The 27,807-nt window shown below is 41.3% G+C and overlaps 2 protein-coding genes across 4 annotated transcripts in view; both read right to left on the bottom strand.

Moving 5' to 3' along the window:
* Positions 1–10,181, bottom strand: part of spire1b (spire-type actin nucleation factor 1b) — a 36,052-nt gene extending 25,871 nt beyond the window's left edge. For all 3 annotated transcript variants that reach the window (XM_030102114.1, XM_030102112.1, XM_030102115.1), the window contains exons 1-2: positions 9,821–10,181; positions 5,427–5,462 (exon numbers count right to left, since the gene is read on the bottom strand). In XM_030102114.1, the coding sequence (XP_029957974.1) occupies positions 5,427–5,462; positions 9,821–10,138 (354 nt within the window). In that variant the 5' untranslated portion in view covers positions 10,139–10,181. The remainder of the gene's footprint in view (positions 1–5,426; positions 5,463–9,820) is intronic.
* Positions 10,182–16,140: 5,959 nt separating this feature from the next.
* LOC115397197 (V-type proton ATPase subunit C 1-A) lies at positions 16,141–22,668 on the bottom strand. The gene is made up of 13 exons (XM_030103414.1): positions 22,534–22,668; positions 21,441–21,613; positions 20,845–20,912; positions 19,826–19,911; positions 19,542–19,636; positions 19,004–19,095; positions 18,740–18,838; positions 18,596–18,664; positions 18,366–18,458; positions 17,968–18,061; positions 17,206–17,303; positions 16,979–17,105; positions 16,141–16,847 (listed from the first exon to the last, which is right to left on the bottom strand). Exons 2-13 carry the CDS (start codon positions 21,570–21,572, stop codon positions 16,749–16,751), a joined length of 1,152 nt encoding a protein of 383 aa, XP_029959274.1. The 5' UTR covers positions 21,573–21,613; positions 22,534–22,668; the 3' UTR covers positions 16,141–16,748.
* Between the last annotated feature and the right edge of the window lie 5,139 nt (positions 22,669–27,807).

Below are 27,807 nucleotides of genomic sequence, written 5' to 3'. Positions count from 1 at the left end.
TACTCGAGTTCTCCATTTGATCGGAACAAATTGGCTGCAAAGAGAAAAACAATGTGGGTAAAACACCTGGAGCGACTCATCATCCAGATTATGTTTAAGGCTACAAACCAAACAGACTTTTTTCGAGGGAAAATTTACCATGTAGCAAAACCAAGACCCTGGTTTCATCACACCTGGATTATGATCAATAGAAGGTGGAAGGAGGAATCCCAGTGAAGTGCCTGAATAAACTCAGCTCAGTCTTCTCTAAAGTAGAAACTTTGCAATGAGTTCCTCCAAGCTGAGTGAATTCTTAAAGAGGAAAGTCTCTTACTCTGTGAAAAAAGCTTATTTTAGCTGCTCATATCTGTGATCCCCAGAGCGGAGAGAAGACTGACCGAACAGCAGAGTGACAGCTCTGTTCCCTCTTCACCACAACAGTCCATTACAGCAGCCACATCACTGCCACTGCTGTCCCAACCCTCTGGCTAATCTGTCTATTCTTTCACATTACTGAAGAACAAAAACCCTCACAGCCTTGAATTCTTGGACCAGGAGAAAATCCTGGGAGGTATAGCTTTTTTTTTTTTCTTTCTCATGTTGCTTTTTTGAAACTCTGAGTACTTCATCTTTCTTTTACAAAGAATTGCATTTCTCATACATTCTTCACAAAAAATTATTGGAAAATTACAAACAACTGCAGTCAGTTGGTGCCGTCACCGTGGCTGTGAGGCTTCAGTCGATGTGTCTCCGTTCTACAGTAAAGCCTCTCAGACTGGTTCCCAGGCTTCCAGGCGACCAAGCGTAATGATGGGATGGAAGTGAGGAGGACGTGGGGAGCGGAAGAAAAAAAAAGAAATATTGGGAAAGGGATGAAAATGTCAACCAAAAGGAGATTTGCCAGTGCTGCAGAGCAGCAGCAGCAGCAGCCAGCAGCCCAGACAAGAGCAACATCAAACAGCTTGGCTTGAAAATCTGAATTCTTGTCACGGAGAGGAGGCTCGTTGGCCAAAGGGACAAAAAAAAAAAAAAAAAAAACACTATGGCAATGTCCTGGGAAAAAGTTCTGTCAACACCTCAAAACCTCACCTGAACTTTGGATTAAACCAAGAACTGTCAAACTATTGTGAGGGAAATTTATTTCATCAAAGGGCTCACATGCACAAGCGAATGATTATAACACATCCAGAACAGATCAATACAAGTGAACTGGTGATCGGGACAGAGTAAACACAAACACATGGACTGCTGACGCCAGAGGTTTGGGGACTGCTGATATGTTCCCATGTAAGTGGAGGAACTCTGTTCAATCCTTCATGCTGGAGGCTGGGTTTGAGTCTTTTGGAGCCGAGAGGCACCCCACCTGGCCCACTAAATCCTCTGACATCTGGTTCATGGCACCAGACTTATATTGATTATTTTCATTTAACTTGATTCACTGTAATAAATCATTTAAAACTTAGGATTTGATCTCCAGCCGGTAAATGAGTGTATGACGTCTCTGGTTTAAGCCAAATGATGAAAATGTCCCAACAGAGTGGAGAGTCAAAATTGTTCAAACTGAAGACCAAAATAAACATTAAGAGATTTTATTCCTCATTGTTGATCTGAAACTACCATAACAGTGTGTCAGCAGCAGGTTTTAAGCTACTTCAAAAAGATGCATGAATATTTTTACTTTCCATGGGATGAAGTGTCGTCTTCAGCTGAACACAAAGACACGTCTGTCCAACATAAACCACATATCACCCCTTCATTTGCATGCACACTGCTTCCTCTTCAAACTATCCTGTACTCTAAAGGATAAGGCAAAGATCCATGTACAGGTGCCTCATACTGATCAAATTATCTTCAAGTTAGTGTGTTTAACCTGAGATACAAGGACCCAGCATTCAACAGCATATAACAGAGGCTCATGTGAACACGAGTGCATGTAACGTTTGTCCGAGTTAAAGTACATAATAAGTTATGTAATGAGGCCCTCCGGGTGATCCTGGCCAGGTGTCTGCTGCCGTACATTTGTTATGCTATACAGTTTCCTCCAGTTTGTTCTCTAGATATACGTATGCATCCAAACATACACTGTAACTAATATTTTGTAAGTCTGTATGAATCATTCTCCGTGGTTTGTATTTAAAGATCTGCTTCACTGCTATTTTGCAGGTGCAGCTAGAACTGTAGACTTCAGATTGGCAAAAGATGAATCAGTTAATTCACAATTGTTTTTGGAATCCCTCCAAGGCTTTAATTACAAAAATCACTTTAGTACCAGACAGATCTATTGCAAATCAATTGTCGTAGCATGATGCACATTTCGTGAGGTGTGTGTCTGAGCGATGAGGATTAAAGGTTGAGACGGAGCACACATGGCGAGCGAGCGCGCCAACGAAACACAAGCTGTTCAACACTGAATTACATTAAATCGAGACGCGTTGCTTTATGTGACCAATAAATTGTGCCAATTTAGCCAGTATCCTGTATGTGTGCGCTGATGCTCACTCTATTTAACTGTTAGAAAACAGCATTATTTACAGAATATTTACAGAATATTGCTGCGTTTTGTATAAGGCAAGAAGCTACTGTGAACAGTGCAACCTTTTGTTAAGTTTTCCCACAGCGTTATGTGTCAGTACAGTAAAGCTGCAGGAAGGAAATGTGATTTCTTGGTCAGTAAACCTGAATTAAAAGCTTACAGAAACAATGAGGGCATTTAAAACATTTCTATCCCCTCATTAGCGGGGTCAGAGTGATTAGGCCATGATGGAGAATGTAAATAGGAACTCAACCTCCCGATTTTTAAAAACAGTTGTAAGATGGTCGCTTTATAGTATTTTGTGACCATTTTATGTCATCTTCCTGTTAATATTAGCTGTATAGAATGTAGATGATCACCTAGTGGCTTTCCACACAAATCAAGTACATCTTCTCTATTGTCCTGCTCACATTACCTCAAAAGAATAAGATGAGAAAATAGAACAGAATTCATAGACAGACAGTAACTTCCTTCAAGTTATCTTATTAAAAGTACTTCCAGAAAAAAAACACATTGAACATTTGTAGGATAATGCTGTGAAACTTATTAAAATTATCCAAAAAAGCAACTCTTCGAGAACTGGTACCTTTCTCACACCTCCTCAGCTGAAAATCAGATGATTACATGATTATAAAAGGCTTCATTTAATGAGTAAAAGTAAAGAACTGACTGGTTAAGGGAGACAGTCAAACGCTTGACGAACCCGTCCTGAAAACATATGATTTCACGGTGTCATAAACAAGCGGAGGCGGTTCCTCTCGACCCCAAACAAATGCTTTCTCAGATTTTTACGCCTGACTGTGCTGCTGTGACCCCTGACTGTCATATGACCAGGAGATGCTGCTCACGCTTCACTGGCAGACTCACAGACATACATTTGCTGTAATAATAATTTTCTGTTCAACAGGAAACGCTGAATGGAACACCGAGTCCTGATCACATTCCAGACTTTAAAGCTCGGAGCTCGTGCACAGTTAAACTACACAAGAGGGGGAATGTAATGAAGCATAATCCAGAAATGTCTGGGGCTGCTGCATCACGAGGCAAGCACAGACCATGAACACATTCCTCAGGAAAAACCAGCAGACATGTTTTTTTTTTTGTTTTTTTTAACATCTGAGCGATTGCCTACAAAACTCCAAACACACTCAACATCTATGATCCCTGCACGCGCTGCGCCGGTGAACTCGGCTCACTGGCTATGAGGAAAACAGCATCATCCGACATCCGACGGCTGCGTCTCGCTCAGAGCTCACGCTGTGTGAAGCCCTGTGCAGATAATGTGTGTCAGCCCTCTCGACACGTGTGTTCCTGCTCCACCGGCGCTGGGCTGATTCCACGCTGGCAGATTGCCTTTCAAGATAATCGAGCTACTCTCTGCAACTTGACAGGAGTTTTTGCATTGTGAGAAGAACTCATTCCTGGTGTAAAGCTGCTTACAGAGGATTTGTCTTTTATAGTTTCACACTCACTGACTCTGCAGTTACTACTGTATGTGCATGATTTGTTCCCTGACTCCCCATGTGTGAGTGTGGCTCTATTAGTTCCTTACACTCACAGAATTCATACAGCTTTGGATCCATCAGACTCCCTGACTGCATCTGCTAAATGTTCTCACAGAACAGAAATGGTGAAATCACCCCAGCACGAAAGCTGCATTTCCCTGAAAAGCAGAAGCAAAGCAGCTAAGCACCCGATACTGCAGGGATGCTGTTATCACCATCATTAACGGCAGCTGCTGACGGAGCAGGGAGAGAGCTCACTGTGGAGGAGGAACGGCTTTACGAAGCCCTTTAATTAGGTCTGAAACCCCTCCCCAAGCCCCCATCAAACCGGAGGCCTGGGCGGGTGACATTTCCAACCAGTCAATCACAGCATCCAGCTGGGAGGAGGAAATCCTTCTCCTGTCTCCTGTAAACTACAAACGTTTACGAACAGTTTACAAACTGATCTATTCTTCTCTGTCAGTGTTGTAAAGGAGAAGTCAATCAAATCTCCACCTTCATATTGCATCATGAAGGTTTGTTGAATACTGCTCTGTGATTCCAAGTCAAAAACGTTAATAAACAACCCACTTGACATGATTTCGAAAGGCTTTTACATGTTTTAAAAAATACAGTTGTCCTCAAGTAGCTACATAACTCCATGAAGATTATTAAAGACGCTTAATAACCCCCCTGAGGATCAGCTTCACCGTCACGATGTGACGCACTCAAACCATCTGTAACCAACCAATCCAACTTAATTAAGCATAAAAACACAGTTTCCCTCAAATGTTTGTATCAAACACGAGATTGAGGTTGCAGCTGTTTTTCAGCCAAATATTCACTGTTATTCAAGAATTCAAGGTTGGCGCTCAATTGCAAAGATTATCTTGTTACATCCAATTATTTTCTGCATCAATAATCCAGTGTAAAAACTTCTCAAAAGTGCCATTTCGTGGAAGGAACTTAGTGTGAACTTTAGGGATCGAGTGGAAAAACATGGCACAGCTCTATTACTCGATTGAGCCCAGTAGAACCCAGATAAAATAGTGCTGTGCATTTTTGGTTTTATTCTTGAGCATAAGTGAGAAATATATTTGGGCCTCAACAGTTTGGGAACAAGCGATCACCTTGTAGAGCAGAATCACTGTCTTGTAGTTGCTATGCAGTGTGAAAACATTGGAACTAATTATCTTTCCCTATTCCTTTCATAAATGCAGTGTTAACTGACAGGGTGGTTCTGTGCCATGAACATTTGAGCGAGTCAATGACAGCACAAATTAAATAATATGTAAGGTTAGCAGTCAGCTGGCTCGCGTTTTATCTTTCACCCACAGTGTTTGGATACAAGTAGACACAGTTCACACAATGCAGCTCAAGCCTGGGTAAAATTGTGACGATAAACTATAAAAAATGCAACAGTTACTCACCTCTGATGTTGTGCAGGGGCTGTGTTTACCTGCAAGAACACAAAAGATCAGCGTTACAACACTGAGTAAACAAGAAGCTGACGCTCTCGAAAATTACAGTAACTTCCATAAGAATGTGTAAATCATTCCTGTTACATTCAAAACAGCTTTAAATAGAGAAAACAATCCATAACTGATCACACCGAAAACACAGTCTAAAGATTGACTGAGAGGATATACTGTATTTCATTTAGTTAACAAAACTGCAGCATGGAGAGCTTAAAATAAAGACAAATAATGATGAAACAACAATGTAAACACACTCACAATCATTGTTTACACATGTTCTTCAAAAAGAAACTAACAACAAAACATAGCAAAGGAGCAAAACTACCAATGCAAGGTGTGCTTCACAGTGCAGAGGGATATAAAGTTTAACTCTCTGTTATTTAGACACATTTTGAAGATTTCAAGTAGCTATATTTAAAAAACAGAATACGAAAAGTGGCAGACAGTATAATCCTGAAATCTACCGACTCCAAAGAATACAGACATTATGATCACTTGAACTATTCAACCAGCATCTCCCGATAATTATTTAACTGGCAAAAGATACGGAAGTCAAGCTTACTCCAATTTAACACAGAAAAAGTGAGGAAATTTATATTTAGTAGAGAAGATTCTGCTATTTTCCCATGAGTGAAGTATTCATTTGGTATGAGTATTTTCCCATACCAAATGAATGTTCCATAGAAATGTGGAACAACAAAACAAAGAGGCTTTCAAATGTTATAAGCTATTATTATTCCAAAAAAATGTTCTCTGTGTGCGACCAACTGGTATATTTCAAGGCAAACCACACAGATAATGAGTCATTTAACAGTCCAACATCTATATGATCAAGGCAAAAATATTGTTTTCTCTCTCATTGCTATAAAAAATAAACTGCAGTGTGTGCTGCTATAATGAAGGAATATCTCACTGATGTGTTTTGAGCATAGTTCAATGAAAAAATGTGTGTGTGATGGCATGTGAGTCATCGGTTTTCTCTGCGGTCTCGCAGCCCTCGCTCCTTCCTTATCACTGATTACGTATCCACTTTCTCATTAAACACATTTCAGAGAAAGCCCACAGTGCTCGACTCATCCCTCTGAACTAGACCAGCTTTAATGAGAGCCCGGTTTCAGTTCCGGTTACTTTACCGGCGTGAGTAGCATGTGACCAATGACGGCAGAACTCACGCATGAATGTAGTCCCTTTAATAAAGGAGACTGACTTTAATGCTCCCCCAGGCCACCTCAGCTGAAGCTTTTCCTTCATGAATAAACAGCCTGCTAACAGATGACCCTCCTAACAAATGCTGGTTTTGTGCTATAACATGCAGAAACGCAGCAGCTCTGACTTCACTCGGCGCCCCGAACGCTCATCAGCAGATCAGAGCGTCATGATGCTCCCAGGGAGGAGATGCTTCAGATGTTTGTTTGCGTGGACAGCGATGTCGGTGAGCAGAACAGCAAATGTGCCACTTTGACTGAATCAACGCGCTGGGAAAGAGTGCCAGCATGCAGTGAACCCATTGCTGAAGAGTTCCACTAGCCTGCTGGGAGGAGATATAATGCGAAGCGTCAGGCGTCCCACATAAAGTGCTGAGTAAAAGAGCACAGAGCAACGATTGACTTGACCCACAAAAATCTCTAAAACTAACTTTTTTGATTGGTTGAGAAGACGAGAGCTTCAGAACTCCAAATCCTTCAGTGTTTGACAAAGATTAATCTCATTATTTACATGAAAGACTTTCTCCAGCTGAGCTTATTGAATCAAGGAGAGAGACAGAGTGAGTGCTGAACAGATAAGTGGCGGTTAGAGAGAGTAAAGCGCCCTGGAAACTCAGACCAACTGTGTGGCTATACTGATCAATACACTTAGAAATTACTCCAGATTTAAAAAGAATTACCCAAAGAAACGAGGTGAGCGTCAATAAAGATGATAAAGATTACCAGGAAAGACGATGTTTATTTGTTTGTTTTTTTAAAATAACTTAAGAAAATTGAAAATATCTGATTGGCATGCAAACATTACTCGCTAAAAGTCAAGTATTAACAGCCAAACTATAGGGGTAAATGTAAAAGACAATATTAAAAAAGAAAATAGGTAGAAAAATGTCTAAAATCAACTTCTCAAAAGAGTCAGTCACACGTTCTGAAACTCTCACACCAAGGCTGAATGATTTTGGCTAAAAAACAAACAAAAAAAAAAAAAAAAAAAAAGTTTTGAAAAGTGTCACTCCAAACCTTAACCTCAGAAAGCTAAATGTTTTTCACTAACTCAGGTCCTGCTGCAGGTGTTCAAGCTCCACCTGCTGACGGGGCACACGAGGCGGTACCTGAGGTCCAGGCCAGGAAAACAGCTGAAAACCTTTTAAAATGTAAAAATGAAGCATCCAAATGTAGCAAACAGACAGAAGACTGCAATAAACATTTAAGAGTAATTCCAAAAAAATCAACATTTGAAACCGATGAAGTGGTTGTTGGTTTTTTTTTTCAAACTTAGTGATAAATAGAATAGAAAAGTTGAATTAAAAAAATTGAGCTTAAAAGAGTAAATAAAAACCAAAACTGAAACATTCAACTGTAGCCTCACAAAGACAAATCGACTGAAGAGTGGAGGAAATGAACACATTAGAAATCACAATTACTGTTATAAAATCACTTCCATATAATTAACAGTGTCTGACATGATCCAGTTTAATTTTGGTTCAAACCAACATATCTGGGACGTGACTGGTTTATTAATGAGAGAAATATGAATCATGGAGGGCTGGAACTGATCCCAGCAGACAATCAGGCAGATTACAAGCCCAACAATTCACCACTTCACCACTGGGCAAAAAGACAAAATCACACACACCAACATTCACACCTACAGGCAATTTAGGGTTACAGATTCACCTCAGACCAGGACAAAAACAATAAAGCCACAGGGAGAACATGCAAACTCAATATATAAAGGCCCTTAACTCAGACTCATATATTGTTGTTGTGAAGAGAGAGTGTGAACCATTACCCCACTGTGTGGCCCCCAATGGAAACCAATCAATAAATCATGGCTGGAAATAATAAAAAAAAAAATAAGGCTTAAAATCTGGATGAGCCACGATGTTCATCCCGGGCTGCAGATATTTGTATACCTCAGATTTTATTTGTTTTGTTTTTAAACCAATGATGCAACATCAAACCAGCAGCAAAAGCCTGGACTCCCCTCCTCCAATGGTTGCTTCCTTGCTTCTAAAAATAGCCCATTCATTCTAACCTTACAGACAAACAGGCCACAACCAGCTTCATCTTCACCGCTGAGCCTTTCACTTTTCTGAACACACGCGGAACACACACACAAGTTGACTGGAAAAAGCATCCTGGGCACTTATTAAATCAAAAAGCTATAACAGTGAGTTAAGTGCCTCCCCCAGGTGCTCAGATAGACTCCATTACAGACAGAGGAGGATGAAAAGCCCAGATAGACCTTTAGTCTGTCTGCTCTTCACTCTGTGAGAAAACATAATGACAGATGAACATAACAAACCTGATAATATACCGCGTGTGGCTGAAGTGTGTGTTATCGTCCACAGGTACACTCATCCAGTGAGACAACACTCACATCACATGGCACGAAGCTTCATCTGCTTTGTTTTGGTTTCAGTCCTGGCTTGTTCATATGGTGAGAATAATCCCCCAAACATGTTGAATATTTCTCCCAGAAGAGGAGCAATAAAGCTGGAGTTTTAGATCTCCATAAGCCCAGAGAGACATTTTAGAATAAAGCCTACTGCAGTGACTTTCATCTCTATAAACCAGTATGGCTTTTTTTTTTATCTCTTCTCCTTTATTAAATTGAAGTATTGATTAAGATGGACTGCCATGGCAGACTCATGTTCCACTGTGGAAACATCAGTCTGTGACCACTGTTCAGAAAACAGGCCTGATTACTGTCCACATTTCAGCTTGTAATCACATGCTTTACTCAGATGAAGCGGAATGAACACCCTGATCTGACATGGAGTGGCAAAACACTCATAAAAGATGGGACCACATGATCCTACACACGTAAACACACACACACACACACACACCCCTGTGGAAATGGGTGAAGACACCTGGAGGCATCATAAAGAGCAGGGAGGGAGATTCCTTTGTGTGTCAGTGGTGGGGTCATGTGAAGTGGAGCTGCTGATATCCTGTTGCAGGTTACACTGATCCTACAGACAAACGACGAGCAGCTGATCGTGTAAACAGAGGCTCCAGATGTGGGATGAACATCTGTACAGACGTGCTGAGAACAATCACGCCTCTTCTCGTCTAAAATGCAGATGAGACCTCGGTGTCAGCCTTATATAATAATAGGAATGTACCTTCGGAGCCGTGGTGGTGGTCCACCCGCACAGAGCCGTCCTTCTGGATCCGAACGTCCCCGGCTCCGGAGATCCTCCCCGGGGCGGCAGGTGCGGCGGTCCGGGCCGCGGCGGAGCTCCTCCGGCCCCGCTGCCCCCTCGCCAGCGTCCTGCAGCACTGGTAGCACACCGCCCACGCCTGCTCCTCGTTGATGGGCTGGCTGTAGAGCCTCAGGATCTCCTCCAGGGACAGCTCCTCCGCCCCGGCGTCCTCCGCGGAGCTCATGGCGCCGTGCTGGAGGAGAGGATGCTGCCCTCCGTGGTCCCCGCCGCAGCGCCGCTCGGCCATCCTCTCATTCTCTCCGCGCAGGGAGCTCAGCAGGCCCGGGGAGGGGAGGGCAGCGGGACAGGGCGGCAGGTCCGGGCCGAGGAGGCAGCGAGGCTCCCCGCCTCCCGCTGCTCGGTCCCGCCGTCAGACCGCCGGGTCCCGGTACCAGCGGCCAGAAGACGCCGTGTGTTCACTGGATCCACGATAGATGGATGAGCGTGTGTGTGTGAGAGAGAGTGCGTGTGTTTGTGTGCGTGTCCCAACCTCCCTGTCTCACTCCTTCATCACATGATCCTTCTTTCTCTCTCTCTTTCTCTCTCTCTCTCCCTCTCTCTCTCTCTCTCTCTCTCTCTCTCTCTCTCTCACACACACACACACTGCACATACATACAAAACACACTAGCCATGGATTTTCAGATGAATCACATCTGAAACTTGAAAGGGAAAAAGGAAACAACATCAGAAAATCACACCGAATATTTCATATTTATATGAAATTTTGTACATATTTTTTAAAATTCAATTTAGCTTTATTTATGTTGCAGCAATTACAACAGTCATTTCTGTGCTCTTACAGATAAAACCCAACAGTTCCACATGAGCCAGACTGTAGAAAAGAAAAACTCCCTTTTAAAAGGAAGAAACCTGCAGAACCAGGCTCAGAGGGGCAGCTTATTCCGGCTGTGGTGAAGGGATAGAGAGAGAGAAAAGGAGAGGACAGATCGACTGATTCTCTGAATCGACTCAGCATTGCATCGAGCTGGGAGCTGGTTCCACATAGGTTGAGTTTAGGCTTAGAATAACGATTAAGACTAATGTTCAGTTTAAAATAATGGCCGGTTAGGATGCGTTTTTAGAGAGCAAGAGAGAGAGGGACAGAGGGAAAAGAGGTCAGATGAATAGTGCGAATTAATGTGGCATATACCAAGGAGATGCTCTTTCCCCCCCTACTAGGCCTCAACCCCCTCAGCCAGATCATCGCCAGGAGTAGGTACGGGTACCGATTCGGCAGTGGAACAATCGTCAGTCACCTCTACATGCATGACATCAAGCTGTATGCCACAAGTGAGCAGGACATCAACTCCCTAATACAGCAGTGACATCGGGACCTTGTTCGGACTAGAGAAGTGTGGGCAGATGGTATCAAGGAGAGGGAAGAGGATCACTGCAGAAGGCAGCATGAGAGATGTGGAAGACAGCTACAAATACCTGGGGATACCACAGGCAAATGGCAACCACAATGAAGCTCCCAGAGGTCAGGAGGTCAGCCACAGCCAAAGAGCTCCAGAAAATGGCCCAACAATACACTTCCAATGGCAGAGCAACCCGCTTTGCGACAATCTGTTTGTTGTTTGTCACTCTCTATCTCTGTTCTGTCCTTTTTTTTTTGTTTGTTTCTAACCTTGCTGAAGGAAAATATTTGCATTTTTCTTTGTAAACCTGCCTTGAGCTGGAGGACTCTGTGGTGTTTGATATGAAAGAAATAAACCTTAAATGAATGCTAAAGGATGCAAACTGAAAGCAGGACTTGTGATGGCTCTATTTCAACCATGGCTTTCTTCTTGATTCTCTTCAACAGAGGAACTGATTTGTGAGGTGCGCATGGATTTCATGGTGCTTCATGAAACGTTCAAAACTTGGGACTTGACCCTGCTTTAAGTTCTACCTGGCCTGTCTGGTGTGTTCCTTGGTCTTCATCCTGCCGTTTGTTCACAAATGTTTTTTCATGAACATCCCGGGCCTTCACACAACAGCTGGATTGATATTGGGATGAGATTGCACACAGATGGACTCTCTTTACTAGTCAGGCTCTTGCAAGGCTCTTGGCTGCACTGGATTTTATTTCTGAGGATTAGAGCACTTTTCAGTTTTTTTTATCTGGGAAAAAATTATTTAAATCCATATATCATTTTTTTTTCCAATTCACATAACATACTACGACTAAACCCTACTTTTTTTTTTTTTTTTTTTTAAGAAACAGACAAACAGATCCGAACATAGTCATGCATAGCAGTCAGCACTGTACTGTAGTGGTTAAGATGACTGTCTCTGTTACAGATGGAGGCAGCTGAGGACAGGGGTTCGATGATGATTCAAGGACTTCTTTGTTGTTGGGAAGTTCTAATAATCTCACAATAGTGCAATTATTCCAACACCTTTTAAATAGATGCATCCACAAGACCTGTATGTTTATTTCTATATTTGGCTCAGTATTTCTATTAGCAGCCCCTACACTGTTTGGCCATTAGCACAGTTAGCTTTACTTGAATCTTTGTCAGGCTGGGATCCTTTCACTGTGAAGTTTGCATGTCTTCTCCTGATACTGTGACTTCCTGCAGGAGTCCAAAAACCTGCATTGGAAGTTAAATACTGACTGCCTGTGTGGTGAGGAACTGGTTACATGTGCAGAGTGCACCGGTTTTAGCAGCAAAGACACCCTAAATTGAACAAAGTGATATAGAAAACTGATGCGCAGGTGGAGTTTCTAATGCTGGTGCTGGACGGCGCTTGTCAGGCATGTTTCAGACATCTACCTGTTCCAGCTGATCTCAATCAAATGATGATCTCTTCTCCAAAAAAAAAAAAAGAAGAAGAAGAAGAGTCTATTTGGCGTCCTCTGCTGTCAGTATCAGTTTTTCTTGCTTTATGAAATTTGAAAAACCTGCAAAAAGATGAGGCTCCTTTAAAAATGCCCAGAGCTCCACAGATGATCATGAGTCATCACAAGACTTCACACAGGATAGCGCTCTTTAGAGCACGCACGCACACACACACACACACACACACACACACACACACACACACACACACACACACACACACACACACACACACACACACACACACACCTGCTGTTGTCTCGCATCTTAGTATTTCCTCTTCAAAAAGGTCTTGTGGTTCCTTCCCTGAGTTCAGGACATCAAGGCAACTGTCAATAAACTAAAAAGAAGCAGAAACAAAACAAAATGGATGAGTGGAAAACCTTTAGAGCATTGTCTCATCGCAGGCTGGCCTGAATGACTGGCTGTGGTTTGAAGCATCAAGTGATCTGAAAGAACAAATAAATATACAATATCTCAGATTATTATATTTAATCATCTGGAAAGTGAATTTATCTGTCTTCCATTCACAGCAACTTAACATCATTGAGTGTAATCTTAAAAAAAAAACTTTGCATTTCAGAATTGATAGTATTGCCTAATATGCTTTACTCTGATATAAGTTGCTTTAATCACTGTGAGGGCCAAAATATACACACTAAAGATGCAGTAGAACAGATTTCCTGTTATTTCTAAATTGATGATATATGTGAGAGGACACAGCAGTGTGAAAAGTCACATCTGTTTATTTCATGTTTGATCCAGAATTATTTCCAAAAACCACATAATGTTGTCAAAAGCAGCCCAACAGTTCAAAACAAGTCGAAACAGGTGACACTGACGCCTCCACAGCTTTTCCCTGTTTCCAGCAGAGGGCGCTGTGTACCCGCTTGAAGAACTGCAGGTGAACGGCGCTCTGGAGGAACCGACACCGACACTCATTTATTCACCCGTTCCGTTCTAAAGTCTTCTCGTCTTCTCAATTCAACGTTATCTCCCTATTTGGAGTTTTCTTTTTGGTGTTCTCACAGCTCTACTCATTCCTTGAACCGTTCTGTTCTGAAGTGCAGTGTTATCCTCTTCTCACTTCAATTCCCGAGTTTGGACTTCTCTCCTGTTTGTGTTAGTTTATATTAGACGTCAGTTTCATGTGTTTGCCTCCGTCATCAAAATGTTCTTTCTGTTGAAACTGTTTCAATAAATGCATTGGGGGAAAAAATAGAATCTCAAGTTTTTTTTTCTGTTTAGTAGTTTATATGCTTATTGAAATTTAAAATCACACAGACTTCTACAATAATGTATATTTCTGAAAATGTCAGTCATTTGAAAAAAAAAATCCTCAAGATTTAATAACGACATAAAAAACCCAGAATACTGAATTTAAAAAGGAGGAGTGGAGACCTATTCATGCACAAGTTACATCAAAACATCCAATATTTTCATGGAAACACAGTTCATAATCATAGTATTTTCTTTTGTCACAAAGGTTAACAGCCATGCATGGACAAAGCTTGAGTAAAAGACATTTAAAGTGTTTGCACAATTTCATGTTTTTATAGATTGGTTTCAATGACACAGACACACTCCTGGTTGGAAAAAAAATACTTCTGTCATTTTAGTAGAAGAAAAAAACCTTTTCAAAATGGTTTTATTGCCAAAAAATACAGTCATGTTTTGTGACTATTTATTTAAAAACGCACTTCTTCACCAAAACTTCACGCTCTGGATTAAAGTCATCCCAAAGGATGCAGAATGACATTAACTTGAATGCTCTTCAGGTGGTAAGGCTTCAAAATAAACAACAAATCAAAATAGAAACTTTCCAGGACATCAGGCAATCTGCTTTACGGCCACAGGGGGGCGGTGCAGCACCTGATTTAAGGCTTGGAGCTTTGGCACACTTTGGCTGTGGAGTGGAGGTGTTAATCTTTACAATTGTTCCAGAAGTGTGTTTCTCGGATAATTTTGAGATTTTAATACCGTCTGCATTATGAGGTTATTGTGTTACTTGTTGACAGTAGCGTTTCTACAACAGAAGTGATTTTGCCTGTCATGTGCCAGGTCTTCTCTCACATAATCACATAAGGTGGTGGGGTGTACGCCTCCCCCTCTGAGGGTTGATTTCCATTGTAAGGGGAGTTACATGAACACACAGAGAGAACATGCAAACTCCCAGAAGAAAGGCCTGTATTTGCCAACCACTGTTCCACCGTCCAGCTCTCTCTCGATGTTTAATAATGAAGCAGAAATCATTTTCAACCTTTTCATCACTGTAAAGATAAGACAGCTGAGACAGCTCTTTGAATTCTGCCTCATTGAGCTTATGTGTGACTGTTTAAGTTTGGTGGATTATTTAGGTGTTGTCTCCTGACTAGAAAACCAGACAATATTCACATTTGTGAGACAGGAAGTTTGCTTTAGCAGCTCACTATCGTGTCTACCAGCTGCCACACACTTCTCAGGAATCTGTCTTTGCTCAAAGCAGAGCAAAATATTACATTAAAATGAACAGCTTTTGAATATTTTGACTTCATCAAACTAAACCATCCACATGTGAACACACCTTCTGCACCTCAGAAGTTTTATGTTTAGAAAATGATAATGAAGTGATAAATTCCACAGTATAATCATTGAGGGTGTTTTTAGGACGACTGTGATGGAAACTCATATCAGAACTGTGAATGTCTTTCCTGCCAGACAAAACCCTGAGCAAACCTTCCACTGGTTCTGCTTCTGGGGAACAGTGCAGGGGGCGTGTCCCATAGTGAGATACCTCACTCATGTTTCGGAGAACCGGGGTTAACTTCTTAACCTAAAGTTTTGACTTGAACGTCGGGGCAAAGCCTACGCTTTAAAGCCCCTGCGGTGCTTCAACCCAGATTTTCGGCTGACACGCCGATTACCCTTTACGGCCTGAATGAAGGAGCTGAGGCGATGGTTTGGCTGTCTGAAATATGTCCATTTAACCAACTTGTATTTATTTTGTAAATACAAACCATCCAAAAGTCTGGTTCATTTAAAGCGACAGTCGATAGAGGGCCTCAGCACTTCATAAACTAGCATTAATCATTGTCGTACAACCTGGCAGCCACAGTCACAGAGGGGCGACAGTTATCTTTTTTTCAGCAAATCATATCCCAGAGGTCCTGACGGGTCCCCGGTGCAGTGGTCCCCGGTCCTGGTCCTGGTCCTTGTTCTGGAGAACCCCTGTTCTGCATGGTTTAGGTGACAATGAGGCTCAATACTGGAGCTAAGGAACTTTAAAGCATTTCCCTCTAGGATTAATACAAGATTCTCTGTTCTATCAACTGTCCAATAATAATTTCTCCATCATGCACATCAACAGCATGTCACCATTAGTCATCTCAAGCTCTCAGGCATCTTATCAGAGAGAAAAATCCCCATATTTCCTGTACCGTTTCACTCATATTTATTCTTCAACTCACACTCATCTGATGTGATTTATTCAGTGGTTTACACAATACTCTGATAAAGAACTCTTTGACAGCAAATACATACAACTTGAGAAGACGACACACAATCGTGTAACACCTTTGTTTCACAATCTTCCGGAACATGTGCTAGATGTGGTTGCCATGGGTACCGCGGTGAAACCACCCATATGTAAACACAAAGTTCTGAACACCGATACAGAAGATGTAGCTATCAATACACACAAGCACAAGTGGAATGACGGTGAGTATGCGGCGCTCCATCAATGTCTCCTCGCTCGATTCGCATCCAAAAATGTTAATTATCTGTGTGGCTTCAACAGAAAGACAAATTTGTAAACAAAAAAAAAAATGTATTTAAAATGTCTTCTTTTTTTTGCCCTTTGATTGTAGAAGTGGTGGCAGCTTGAGTATCGGCACCACAAGGAATGAACATGCAGCTGATATGTGGGGGGGGGGGGGGGGGGGGGGGGGGGCAGTGAGGAGAAAGGGACTGGAGGTGGGAGGAAGGGGAGGTTTGATCCAGGACAAACATAACTTAATCAACATTCAACAGGAGGACAAGAGTGGAAAGAAGTATTACACTTTGAAATCCAGCAGGTTGCAGTCAATCTTGTAGTAGACGTACGGATAATACTCCTGCTGGCTCAGGTTCAGGCCCGGGATGTCCATCGCCGACTGCAAAAAGGAAAATGCAGTAGAAAGACGATAAAAACAATTCACTCAAATAACTGCTTTTCTCTCGTATGTGTGATTGCATCTCTCTGTAAAACCCATTAAACAAAGTCTACAGTCACTGTCGCGCTCACATCAATGATGGCGGCGGCGCTGCTGTCCAGATGCTTGTACAGCTCGTTGAGCACCTCCCTCAGTCTCTTCATGGTCTTCTTGTTGGGCTGCAGGAGCATGGCCTGAAAGTTCACCGGCAGCCCGTATCTGAACAGCACCAGACCAGAAGACAATGAGAGCGGCTGCAGGCTGAGGAAAGGAAAGCGTTATCAGAGGATGTTCACGGCGATGTAGGGGTCAGAATTACCGTAAGACAGATTCCACAAAGACTCTCAGAGCTTTGATGTGAATCCAAGCAATGAAGGCTTCACTGAAGTTGACTTTCAGCCATCGGACGAGCGGACCCTACAGAGAGGAAACACGGTAAACATTCATTCTCAACATGGCTGCCTTAAATTGATAATTAATTTAAGGCTAAGATTATCTGAAAGCAGTTCCTATAAAACTCAACGCCTTGCAGAAGCAGATTGAGTTTTTCTTTCATTGTTCCTGCAGAGGATTTTCTGTGCAGTCAGGGGTTTCTGCTGGCACAGCAGCTCTGCTTCAGACTGCCTCGTACAGTAATTGGTTATTTTCTGACAAAAGCAAACACTCCAGCTATATCACAAAGAAACTGGAGGAAATAACTGTATATTTGATGCTTTCTGAAGGATACAATTGGATTCTTATTCCATTGTGAAGGTATCTGGACTTGCTTTGAGTTTTGAAGATGTTTCATTTGCTATCTGGCAGGTTCCAGAGTGGTTATCTTCATGACACAATTCATTACAACATGACTAACCGAATCAAGCTATAATGAATTGTGTTATGAAGATGTGAAGATTCTGGGTCATCTGAGTTCATGAGTATTAGACAGCTTACAGATGAATCTATCAACACAAATTAAACCTATTAACCAGTAACAGTATATTACGGCTCTGTGTAAGATGGATGAGGAACTGATGTGAGAGCTAAAACATCTTCAACTGGAGATGCTTTAAAGAGAAGAGAGATGTTATACATCACTTACAAACTGCTTCTTCTTATCTGTGGAGAGGCGGTTCATCTCTTCTTTGTCTGCCTTCATCTCCTCCTCATTGTACTGAAAGTCTCGGACTGTGAACCTTGTAATGAGACAGGACAGAAATCAGCCTCTTCCACCATAAACCCAAGAACACAACTCACCATGATTCACAAAGGCTTCTCCAAATGTTTTACTGATACCTTTCACTGGTTAAGCTTTTGTAGCTGGTTTTAAAGTGGCATGGCTACTGTCTATATCTGAAATGTAACTTAGCAAGCTGATGATGGCGGCTCAAAATCAACACAAATTCTTCTGCCTCACAAGTCTCCCTGTAAATCTGTACTTCTAACCGTGATGTTTATCGTACAGCATTATGTTGTACGAGACGGTATAAAAGCTCTCACTTGTTCTCTCTGGCTTTGTGTTTGAAGTCGTCGATAGCTTTTCTGAACAGGGTGACGCTGAACAGCCCGCTGTCATTGTCCTCATAAAGCAGACTGGAAGAAAACACGTGTTTAGTGCAAACAGAGTTATAAACTGAAATGTATGCAACAGAAAACACAAATAAACTCTAAATCACGTCTGATGAACAACCCATTTATCTGATAGAGTTCATATGAATTACATGACTCACTTAGAGGATCGAGGCACCACCATCTCAGCGAGTGTTTCATAAACTTTCTGCCAGTCAGTGTATCCTGTCCTGAAAGAAGAGGAAAGTGGGATTACAGCTGGTACAACAGCCAGGTGTTTGTTATAATTCGGGAGTAATACTCACTTTGGTACGACCACCAGCAGTGTGATCAGGTATTCTGAATCCAGTACAAAATCTTCCTTCTTGACAATGTCAGCCAGGCTCCTGGTCAGCAGGCTCCCCCTAGTGGCAAACGGCAGTGTTACAACAGCAAACAAAGTGGGAAAGACATTTTACTCATATGAGATCAAATACAAGGAAAATGCCAGACTGAGACCCCATCTTACTTGATCAACACTTGATGAAAGCTCAGCAGTGTAAATGAAATATGACTAATTTGTCACTCACGCATTCTTCCTCTCCAAGTTCTGCAGATTTCCCTTCAGGTTATTGTAAGCTGATGCTCGACTCTTCAGGTCATTGTCGATCTGGGTTATTTGCTGTTGAAAAAAAAAAAAAAACAGATTAGTCACCCACAAAAAAATAAACAGCAGCATTGCTTTTACAATGCATAACACAATAAACCTGAGTGTTATAGAGAAGCTATATTAAATACAATTGGAAGAAAAACTATTTTTGTTTCATCTTTTCAACTGTTAATTCATCAATTTTTAATGTAGATGTCATATGTAATTATACCCATAAAAATTGTGTAAATATTTGAAAGCTTTCTTACTTATGTAACTGTAAAAATCCTTTTTTTAACATTTAATCTATATTTATTTCAGATGAGGCTCTAAAGGCATGAATGGACGTAGTGTGCAGATCATGTTTATTAACTGCCCAACACGGTGCAAAAAATGACAGTTTTTATTTACATTTGTGCAATTATTTCCAAATCTACCATTTACAATGAAAAAAAATGCATTAGTATTAACAGACCTACCTTTGAGATGATTTCAGAGATGTTTTTAAGCGACTGCTTTATGGGGTATTTTGCCATGTCCCATTGAAATCTTGTAATGTAGGTGACCAGATCAACTAGAAAACAAACCACAATGAACCGATCAGCCTATTACCATATTATAGTGACAGAAATACCATTACAATCACTTTTGACAGATTTATAATGGTAATTCCAAGACAATTTGATCTCTAATGTCACTTTTGAATTAACGTCCTTGAAAACCCAAATAATGCGAACACAGAGTACGATGGCCTTCACTTTACCTCCATTGGCCAACAGGTTCTCTTGCACTTTGTCTCGGCTGTCCTCCAGCACGTCGGCCATGTACTGAGCCACCTTCTTCACCACACTGTGAACATCCAGCAGACATCAAAACACGCCTTTCCAACACAAACCTCAGGCACAAAGCCACTGTAAACCACACATTCACGCCCGCACAGCCACCACGACCTCATGCCCCCTTCCACTGAGCACAAACAGACACACACATCAGAAAGTTTCACACACTCATGTTAAGGTAATCGCCTGACAAGGCAATTTATAACGTGACCGATTTTCAGGGTTCAAGCTTTTTAAAGCACACTGTTCAGAAGGACATCAAAGCTGCAGTGAAGCCAGAAATGGACTGAGTGCCAAGTCACATTTAAAGCTCATAAGAAAGAACAACAGTAACTTCTGGTTCAGTCTTGACTGTGAAAGTACATTTCAGTTGTTAATATAAAGACAGACAGTAACAAAAAAAGTCACTATATACTTTAACCTAAATGCAATTCATTTTCAGATATGCTGGACAGGAACTTCAAAAAGGAACTAGATTAAAGACAGGATATAGGCAAACAAGTGGAACCATGTTGCAAAGTTAGTCTTTCTCACAGACTTGGAAATAGCAACAGAGGAAGCAGAGCGCCGCTCAGGCAGTGGTGGGTCTGTGCGAGATTTGGACGTCAGTATTTCCAAAAGACGATAAATTGTGGGCAAATATACTCATAAGTCATCTGATATAAATATGACTGAAGAAAGAGCTGCTGGTGTGTCAGCCATCTGTAAATTGCCAAGTTTAGACTGTGAGGCTCTTTACCCGCGGCTCTCTGCGAAATTCCTCACTGTTACAAGGCAGGGAAAAGGATTAGAGACGAGTGAAGCGGCTACATCAGAGCATGAAGGGGATTTTTTTTCTTCCTTTCTTTTTCTAAAATTGGATTCTAAACAGATTGATAACAGGGTAACTTATCGGACAGTCCAACAATGTTTAATTCAAGTCGGTATACAGCAGATACCATACCTTTCAACAAAGGAATCTAATTTGGCCAGCTCATCGGACAGCCCAACCAACACATCAAGAGTTCCGACCTGTGTTCAAACACAAAAAATATGAACAAAATATGAACGGACAAATAAACCCACCAGACATGCTGGTCCTGAGATGTGGGTCATTTTTAAGTGGGGTCAGCAGGTTTGTGTTTAGACAGTGACATGTGGGGTTCAGTCTGCCTGCTGTGACGTCCGGGGGGGGGCCCTATGTGCTTAGAACGGCGCCTTTTTGTCCAGAGCCGCTCATGCATTGTTAACAGTTCCAGGAGGACATCACAGCCCCACACGGCAGCGAGGTCAGTGGGGTTACACCACCTTCAGCACAGAGAGGAACCCAACCAGACAAGCCACTCTGCTAGGGACAACTTCACCTGGACTTCAACATGCAAGCAACATATCTGCGTAAAGGCTGCTTCCCATACACACAATCTGCTTATTCTTGACAGTGGATATACAAGGTAAGTTCTGATAATAATAATAATGATAATAAAAATATATATACTTGTTTTTAAATGTATTTTCCAATATGGAAAGAAAAAAAGGGAAGAAACAAAACTGTGTGCTTACTTTGAGTTCTGGGATGCTGAACTTGTGGTTGGTGGACAGGTTGTTGGTTCGTGTGGTGGCTGCCATCATTGTGTCCCATGTTTGTTGGCAGGTCTTCTCTCCCGGTGCAGAGATCAACCAAAACTCTGTCATATTTAGATGACTGGTGCAGCTTAGGAAAGCTAAAAGGAAGGCTGTCAAGCGAGGGAACTGTGTTATTATTAATCTCAATATTCAATTAAAAAAAAAAAAAAAACGTGAAGCGCAACCTGTGCAGACAAAAACAGAACCATCGTTTACTAACTAGCAAATTTGCAGACTACTCATTAGAGTGTCATACATCCATTCACATTACAGTACAGTTACAATATGATGAAATGCTTTTACAAAACTGAAAAACCAAAAACCTAAACATACAGTCATCAAATATTCTTCCCTAAATTCTATGTTAATAAAAGGCAAAATGGTTGAGTTCCTAAATTTCTAAGATTCTGTCCCCTTTCATGTATTATATCGTCAATTTAATAAAAAAAAGACACCATAATAAAGACACAGACCAGCATGACACTACTGCAAACGACAACCTCGAAATAAATGTATAGTTAAAATGGATCATTAACTGATGAGAACTAATCTTTTAGCAGTTCAGATAAATAGAAAAGCATTTAAGTAAGTAACAGGAGAGTTTAATAAAAGCGACAAATGTAAGGTCCATTAAAAAAACAACCACAATGTCGTTACAAACAACATTAAAGAAAAGAAAAACTATCTGTTAAAACATGTTGGTGTATTCATTGAGTCTATTGACAGAAAAAACACTGCAATACATCCCTTACAGAGCTACAATACAGTATTTAAACAGATGCCTGTTCATTGGTGAAGGTGTATGGATGGGAAACACATTTAACTCTTTTCCTGTTAACATTCTTGAAGAAGTTGTGATTAACGACCAAATGAGGAAGTAGATGAACTGTAGCTGTCAGAGAAGATGGTTAAGGTCAAGCTGCATCCAGCAGGGATTAGCTACCGTTAGCCACTTAGCTCGTCGAGCTGCCAGAAACCACAACACGAGCAGAAGATGTGACTGAAAGCTATATTTAACAGCTTCACTCACCAGAATTTCAAAGGCGGGGCTGTTACCGGTAGAAAGCGGGGTTTTGTCGTGTTTCTATGGCTTGATAGAGTTCATGGTTTCGTGAGGTCTCCTGACAGCAGCATCACAGTCAGCTGATCACAGCTTCTCACTCTGCCCCGGTTCAGAGGGCGCCACATCGGCCACAGCGGCCATGTCTGGCCGGAGGTGGTACTGCAGCACAGGTGCAACACGGAGGGAGTTGCAGCTGTGCAACAGACTGAAACCACAGCACAATCTGTATCTGATGGCAAGGAGCGCTAATTTTAGCTTCATTCAGTCTTTAAACAGAGGAGAATTGTTCATACACATAATATATTTTGGCAAACAAGATGAGGATGCTACCCAAATTTTCACAAAGGCAGACAAAACATCAAGAGCCAACATGCAAAACATGATTTATTCACTTAACATTTAATCAGCTGTTTTGTTCAGTCGATATGATAGTAATTATCTTACAACTAAGAAACGAAATAGTCTATGACTAAGTTTTTTCCTCATGCTTTCAAAAAGATTAATAGAAAAAACCCTGTCTGTTTTTCTCTTTTCTTTTTTCAACAATACTTCTATTATTTTCCATATTTTTTCTCTTTATTTTGTTCTCTAGACTGTTTTTTCTTCTTTTCTAGAAAAAAATACAAGTTAACTTCAAACCTCAATTCTACAGTCAATGTTTCAATTAACCGTTGTCCGTGAATATTTTTGTGAGAGTTAGGATTGGATTTTTTTTTTTCATAGATAGACGTATTACAAGAAAAAATACAATATTGCAATATTCCATTTTTTGAAGATAAAGTAAGTTGTAACATCATTCAAGAATGATTACAGTGAGTTAATTCGGGAGAACAAAATAGTGCTGTTTTTCAGGAATTATTTCAGATATCTGCCGATGTCTATGCCGTCTCCATATTCTACATATAAAAACACTCCACATTTGAACTTTTAAAAAGATTTGGGCTCATAAAATATTTCAGTATGTTGTACATTCCCACCTCATGCAGTACACGTTTTGGATAAAAAGTAACACCTAAGCTTGAAACCTCCATAAAAAGAGTCTCAGGACATGGGGCACACTGGAGCAAGCACGTGTCAAAACATGGCAATGGTTAATAAGTCTGAGACTGTCATAAAGCGTGACTTTATTTTCCTGAAGTTCTTTGACATTCAAATACAACCGTGAAATGTACAGCATCTTATTTTAGGAAACTTTTTTCCCTTCTGTTTCTGTAGATGTCCGAAATCACAAGACCTGTATCCAGGGCCTGATTCTCAGTCCACATTCCAAACACATTATTACCTTTTTAGACTGACAACATACTGAGTGCCAAGTCAGCAGCATTTGAGGCTTTAGCCTTACTTAATTTAGAAAAGCAGGGTCAGGTTTCCTGACTTTGGGTGTCTCCTGTAGAGAAACTAAGAAAACGCCCCCAAAGGGACATGTTTATAGTTCAGTGGGTCTGGGGTTCATTGTTTGGGACACAATGCTTGGTCTGCCTGGAGCCGGCCCTCTACATCAAACAGCACAGCGGAGTTTGCCCCGTGGTTGGTTAGAGGCCAGTCTACCCAGGATGTTATCAGGACACACACACACACACACACACACACACACACACACACACACACACACACACACAGGCTGTCAGGCTGTCTGCAGAATGCAGCCTACTGTTGACAGTCTGGTATGCAATGTCTTCAGGTACAATGAGAGAGTGAAGTGTGTTGTCTTGGTAATAAATAGCACGGCGTAGATGAATAACAACTCACAGGCTTGGAGCCGAGCCGTCCACTCTCACACATACTGCATAGCACTTTGTCCATGCATGGACTCAGTATTAATCAATCAGTCAATCTTTATTTTTAGAGCACTTTCCATACATTGAAATGCAGCACACACTGCTCCCATAGTCACGTTGTCAGTTATGTTATCATATGTTTTTGTGTTAAGTTGAAATCTGTTATTTAAAGTGTAACTAACCTGAAGACAATAAACTGAAACAAACTGTGAGTGCCCTCAAATTAACTTTGAGTTTATCTTTGTTGTTGTTGTTGTTGTTGTTGTTTTCACTTCAATTTATTCAATGCAATCATGATTTCATTTAGATGGACTTGTAGCAAGTTGCTGAAGTGTTCAGAATAGATTCGTTTGAAAACTTATAAGTCAGGAAGATGAGTAACAAGCCACTTGTTCATTCATTTATTCATTCAGCTGGTTTCAGGTCCAAAAGGCTCAAGTTAAAAGGATTAACATTTAGCAGTATTGCGGGTAGAAAAAGAAAAAAAAGATTTTTAGCTCTGTTAACTAGAAATAAACAAAAAATATAGTCACAAATTCTAATCTATATTATTCTCAGGTGATCGATTAAAACATGGTGTATTTTAAAATGTACATTCCTTTCAGGTCTCTGCTTTGTGTGTACACTGCTTCACTCCACACAACCTGTTAATCTTTAAACTGGCTTGGACTGTGATGGACAGGTGGTTTACACACACACACACACACACACACACACACACACACACACACACACACACACACACACACACACACACACTCACACACATCCAATACACCCCAGCATCTAGGTCACTACCTTACAGCATGTCTGAATCCATGCATTCAGACACTCATCTCAAGGCAACAGCATGGACACTACCATACATTCCTCTGAAGAAACTCTCACTATTTTTTTTAGTACTGGTAAATTCTGGACCGATTTCATCATCTAATGCCCATTCTAATCTGACAAGTTGTCACCAAGTTATGTAATGCATTTATCACAATTAATTATTGGGCAATCTATCTTGGTGAGAAGGAAGCGGGGGTTAAATGTGCATCATTTTTTAGTCTGTGTCATTGTTTGAGCATCATGGTAAATCTCAGTGGGTCAAACCCTCTCTTTGATAGCATTGTTGTCCGTGACATGTCCTGGGAAAGCCCAAAGATAAAGATTGTTAATTTTCTGTGACATATTGCAAAAACCGAGAAGCGGAGTTATTTTCCAGGGAATTCTTTGGTGCACTGTAATGTCACACACATCCTCGCTGATCACTTTTGCGAGAGAAACACTGCCGAACAGATTGCAGGTGACTATTTTGTTATATTCCACTTGGCTTTTGTTTTCCTGTTTAACATGCAGATCAGTGTAAGGAGAGGTTTGGTTGGTGCTTCTTTTTACTTAGCAACATCCTTTGGCAAAAAAAGAGGAGAAAGCGCTTCTCAGTGACTTAACAACACTCCAGCCTGTTACACAACACCAGTCAGGTTTAGCAGCCTGTGGTGTCAACGTAAAAGATTAAAAAAAACAAAAAAAAACCTTCAGCATTGCCTCGATGTGATGAAATGACAGGTGGAGTCATTTGAGAAATATTAATTGTATTTTAGTACATGAGTAGAAAAGCATTTAATTAATCGATTTCTAAGTGTTTTGTCTCATTATTTGTACTGTTTTTCCCTTTTTGCTTTGGATTGATTTGCCAGACAGGGTTGATTTAGGGTCTTTCTAACCCTGACTGTTGACGTAATCTGTTTGCAATGTTTGCAAATCAGAATTCCTGCTGCACAATGCAGCCACTGGAGTATTTGCCCTCACAGTGGGTGGTACACACATCTCTCTCCATGTCGCATACCCAGTGGCTGCGATGGCTATTCTGATCCAAACAATGGAAATCAAACATTGTGCTTACTGGAAGCCACTTTAGATGCTATGTGTGATTAGCCCTATATAGACATCGTCTCATTTGGTGTTGGAGAAATCAGGCACAAAACACGGAACAGCTTTTGTGTTGTGCTCCGAGGAAAAGACGCGGCCTGCGCCGCCTGTACAATGGGCTCGAAGCGGTGGTTTTATTGGCGAAACAAACGCAGCTATTGTTTATTTACCCCCAAGGAGCTCCAAAAGCTCATCGAACACTCTGAGGAATTTTATAACTATGTAGGGTAGAAAGGAAAACACATCACAAACTGCGATGATGGGCCTCCAGCAGGCTGCAGAGGTTTTTAGGGTTATTTGTTATTGACAAGCACAGGAGTTCCATGAAGGTCGCACGATTCTGGAGCAGCGGGCATTACTGTGAAGTGAACGTGTGTGTTTCAGAGTTTGTTAGAACACCGTGTCCCTGTCACTCCATAAACAGTGATCGGGAACAGGTCAGAGGAAACACTAAAGTGATAAAGAGTGTGCAAGCAATGCTGAAGATGGACTTTGACTGTGGGTCAAATATAAGTGGATAATGAGTAAAAGACAAACCCACAAGTTGTCACATGAGGAAAAAGTGAATTTCTGTGTTCATCCTTGAATAATTTAGGTGCTGTGATGGTAAAAAAAATGCCTGGATTTGAATTATATTTTGTCTTTGTTTTGCGGAGGTGAGCTTTACTGGGATGATACATGCAGTGATATGGAGTGAAAGCAGAATCGGGGAGAACACTTTCCCTCTGTTTGGAGGCTGAGCTTTCCCTGGCACCCTCCTCCTCCTCCTCCTCCTCCTCCTCCTCCTCCTCCTCCTCTGTCAAGGAGGGAGACATGCAAATTTATCTTCTTGGAAAAAAACAAAAAGTCCCCCAGACCCTACATTTTTAGGAGCAGGCACAACTTCTCAAAGTCACAACAACACAGAGAGAGAGAGAGGGACAGAGGAGTCCACATGCAACACATGCATTCATCATTACACGACTTTGTAGGACTGATGTTTTGCAGCTGTTGATCACAGCTAGAAATAAAGAGAAGAACTGAGCAGGCTTTACTGGAAAACATTTTATCTCTACTGCTGAGCCATGGGGAATGCAATGAAGACATAACACAGGTAATTCTTTAACATTTTCACATATTCACCAAATTGAATTAGAGACTGTAACAAATGTGTAAATTATTCCTGTAGTATCTGTAGTATTTGAACCTTGCAGCTGCTGCAGGTTTGGGTTCTTGTTTCAGTATCAGTGGTATTAAAGTGTCCTCTGGCACCTGGCGTGGCCGGAGTGGATGTGACAGCTCTGCCATGTGAAATGAGTCAAGCTCCCGTCGCTTCACACAGATCAGACCGGATACACGCTGCGTGCTGATAAAACCGAGCTCGATGTAAATATACACCGAGATACTTTTTGGAATTACAAGGAACGCCTCCCTAAAATTGGAGATTTTTTTTAAATTTTCGTCAGATTTTTGTCTCTATTCAAAGTAACCACCTGTTGGTGGTCGCAGTGTGTCTGTGTTAATCGTGTATTTTACGCGGGGATTGGCCCCCTCGGTCCGGATGCTG

This window comes from Salarias fasciatus, chromosome 11 (genome assembly GCF_902148845.1).
Source record: "Salarias fasciatus chromosome 11, fSalaFa1.1, whole genome shotgun sequence".
In the NCBI taxonomy this organism is placed as follows: domain Eukaryota; kingdom Metazoa; phylum Chordata; class Actinopteri; order Blenniiformes; family Blenniidae; genus Salarias; species Salarias fasciatus.
The sequence above is the reverse complement of the archived record's forward strand: the minus strand, read 5'-3'. Positions and strand labels throughout refer to the sequence as shown.

What these genes read in the sequence shown, in the direction of transcription:
- LOC115397197 (XM_030103414.1), bottom strand. Translation starts at nt 21,572, where the DNA reads ATGACAGAGTTTTGGTTGATCTCTGCACCGGGAGAGAAGACCTGCCAA. An exon ending in TTAGATTCCTTTGTTGAAAG is followed by an intron (nt 19,912 to 20,844) that starts GTATGGTATCTG and finishes GGATGTTCACAG; the next exon opens with TGTGGTGAAGAAGGTGGCTC. An exon ending in CACAAAGCCAGAGAGAACAA is followed by an intron (nt 18,062 to 18,365) that starts GTGAGAGCTTTT and finishes TCTCATTACAAG; the next exon opens with GTTCACAGTCCGAGACTTTC.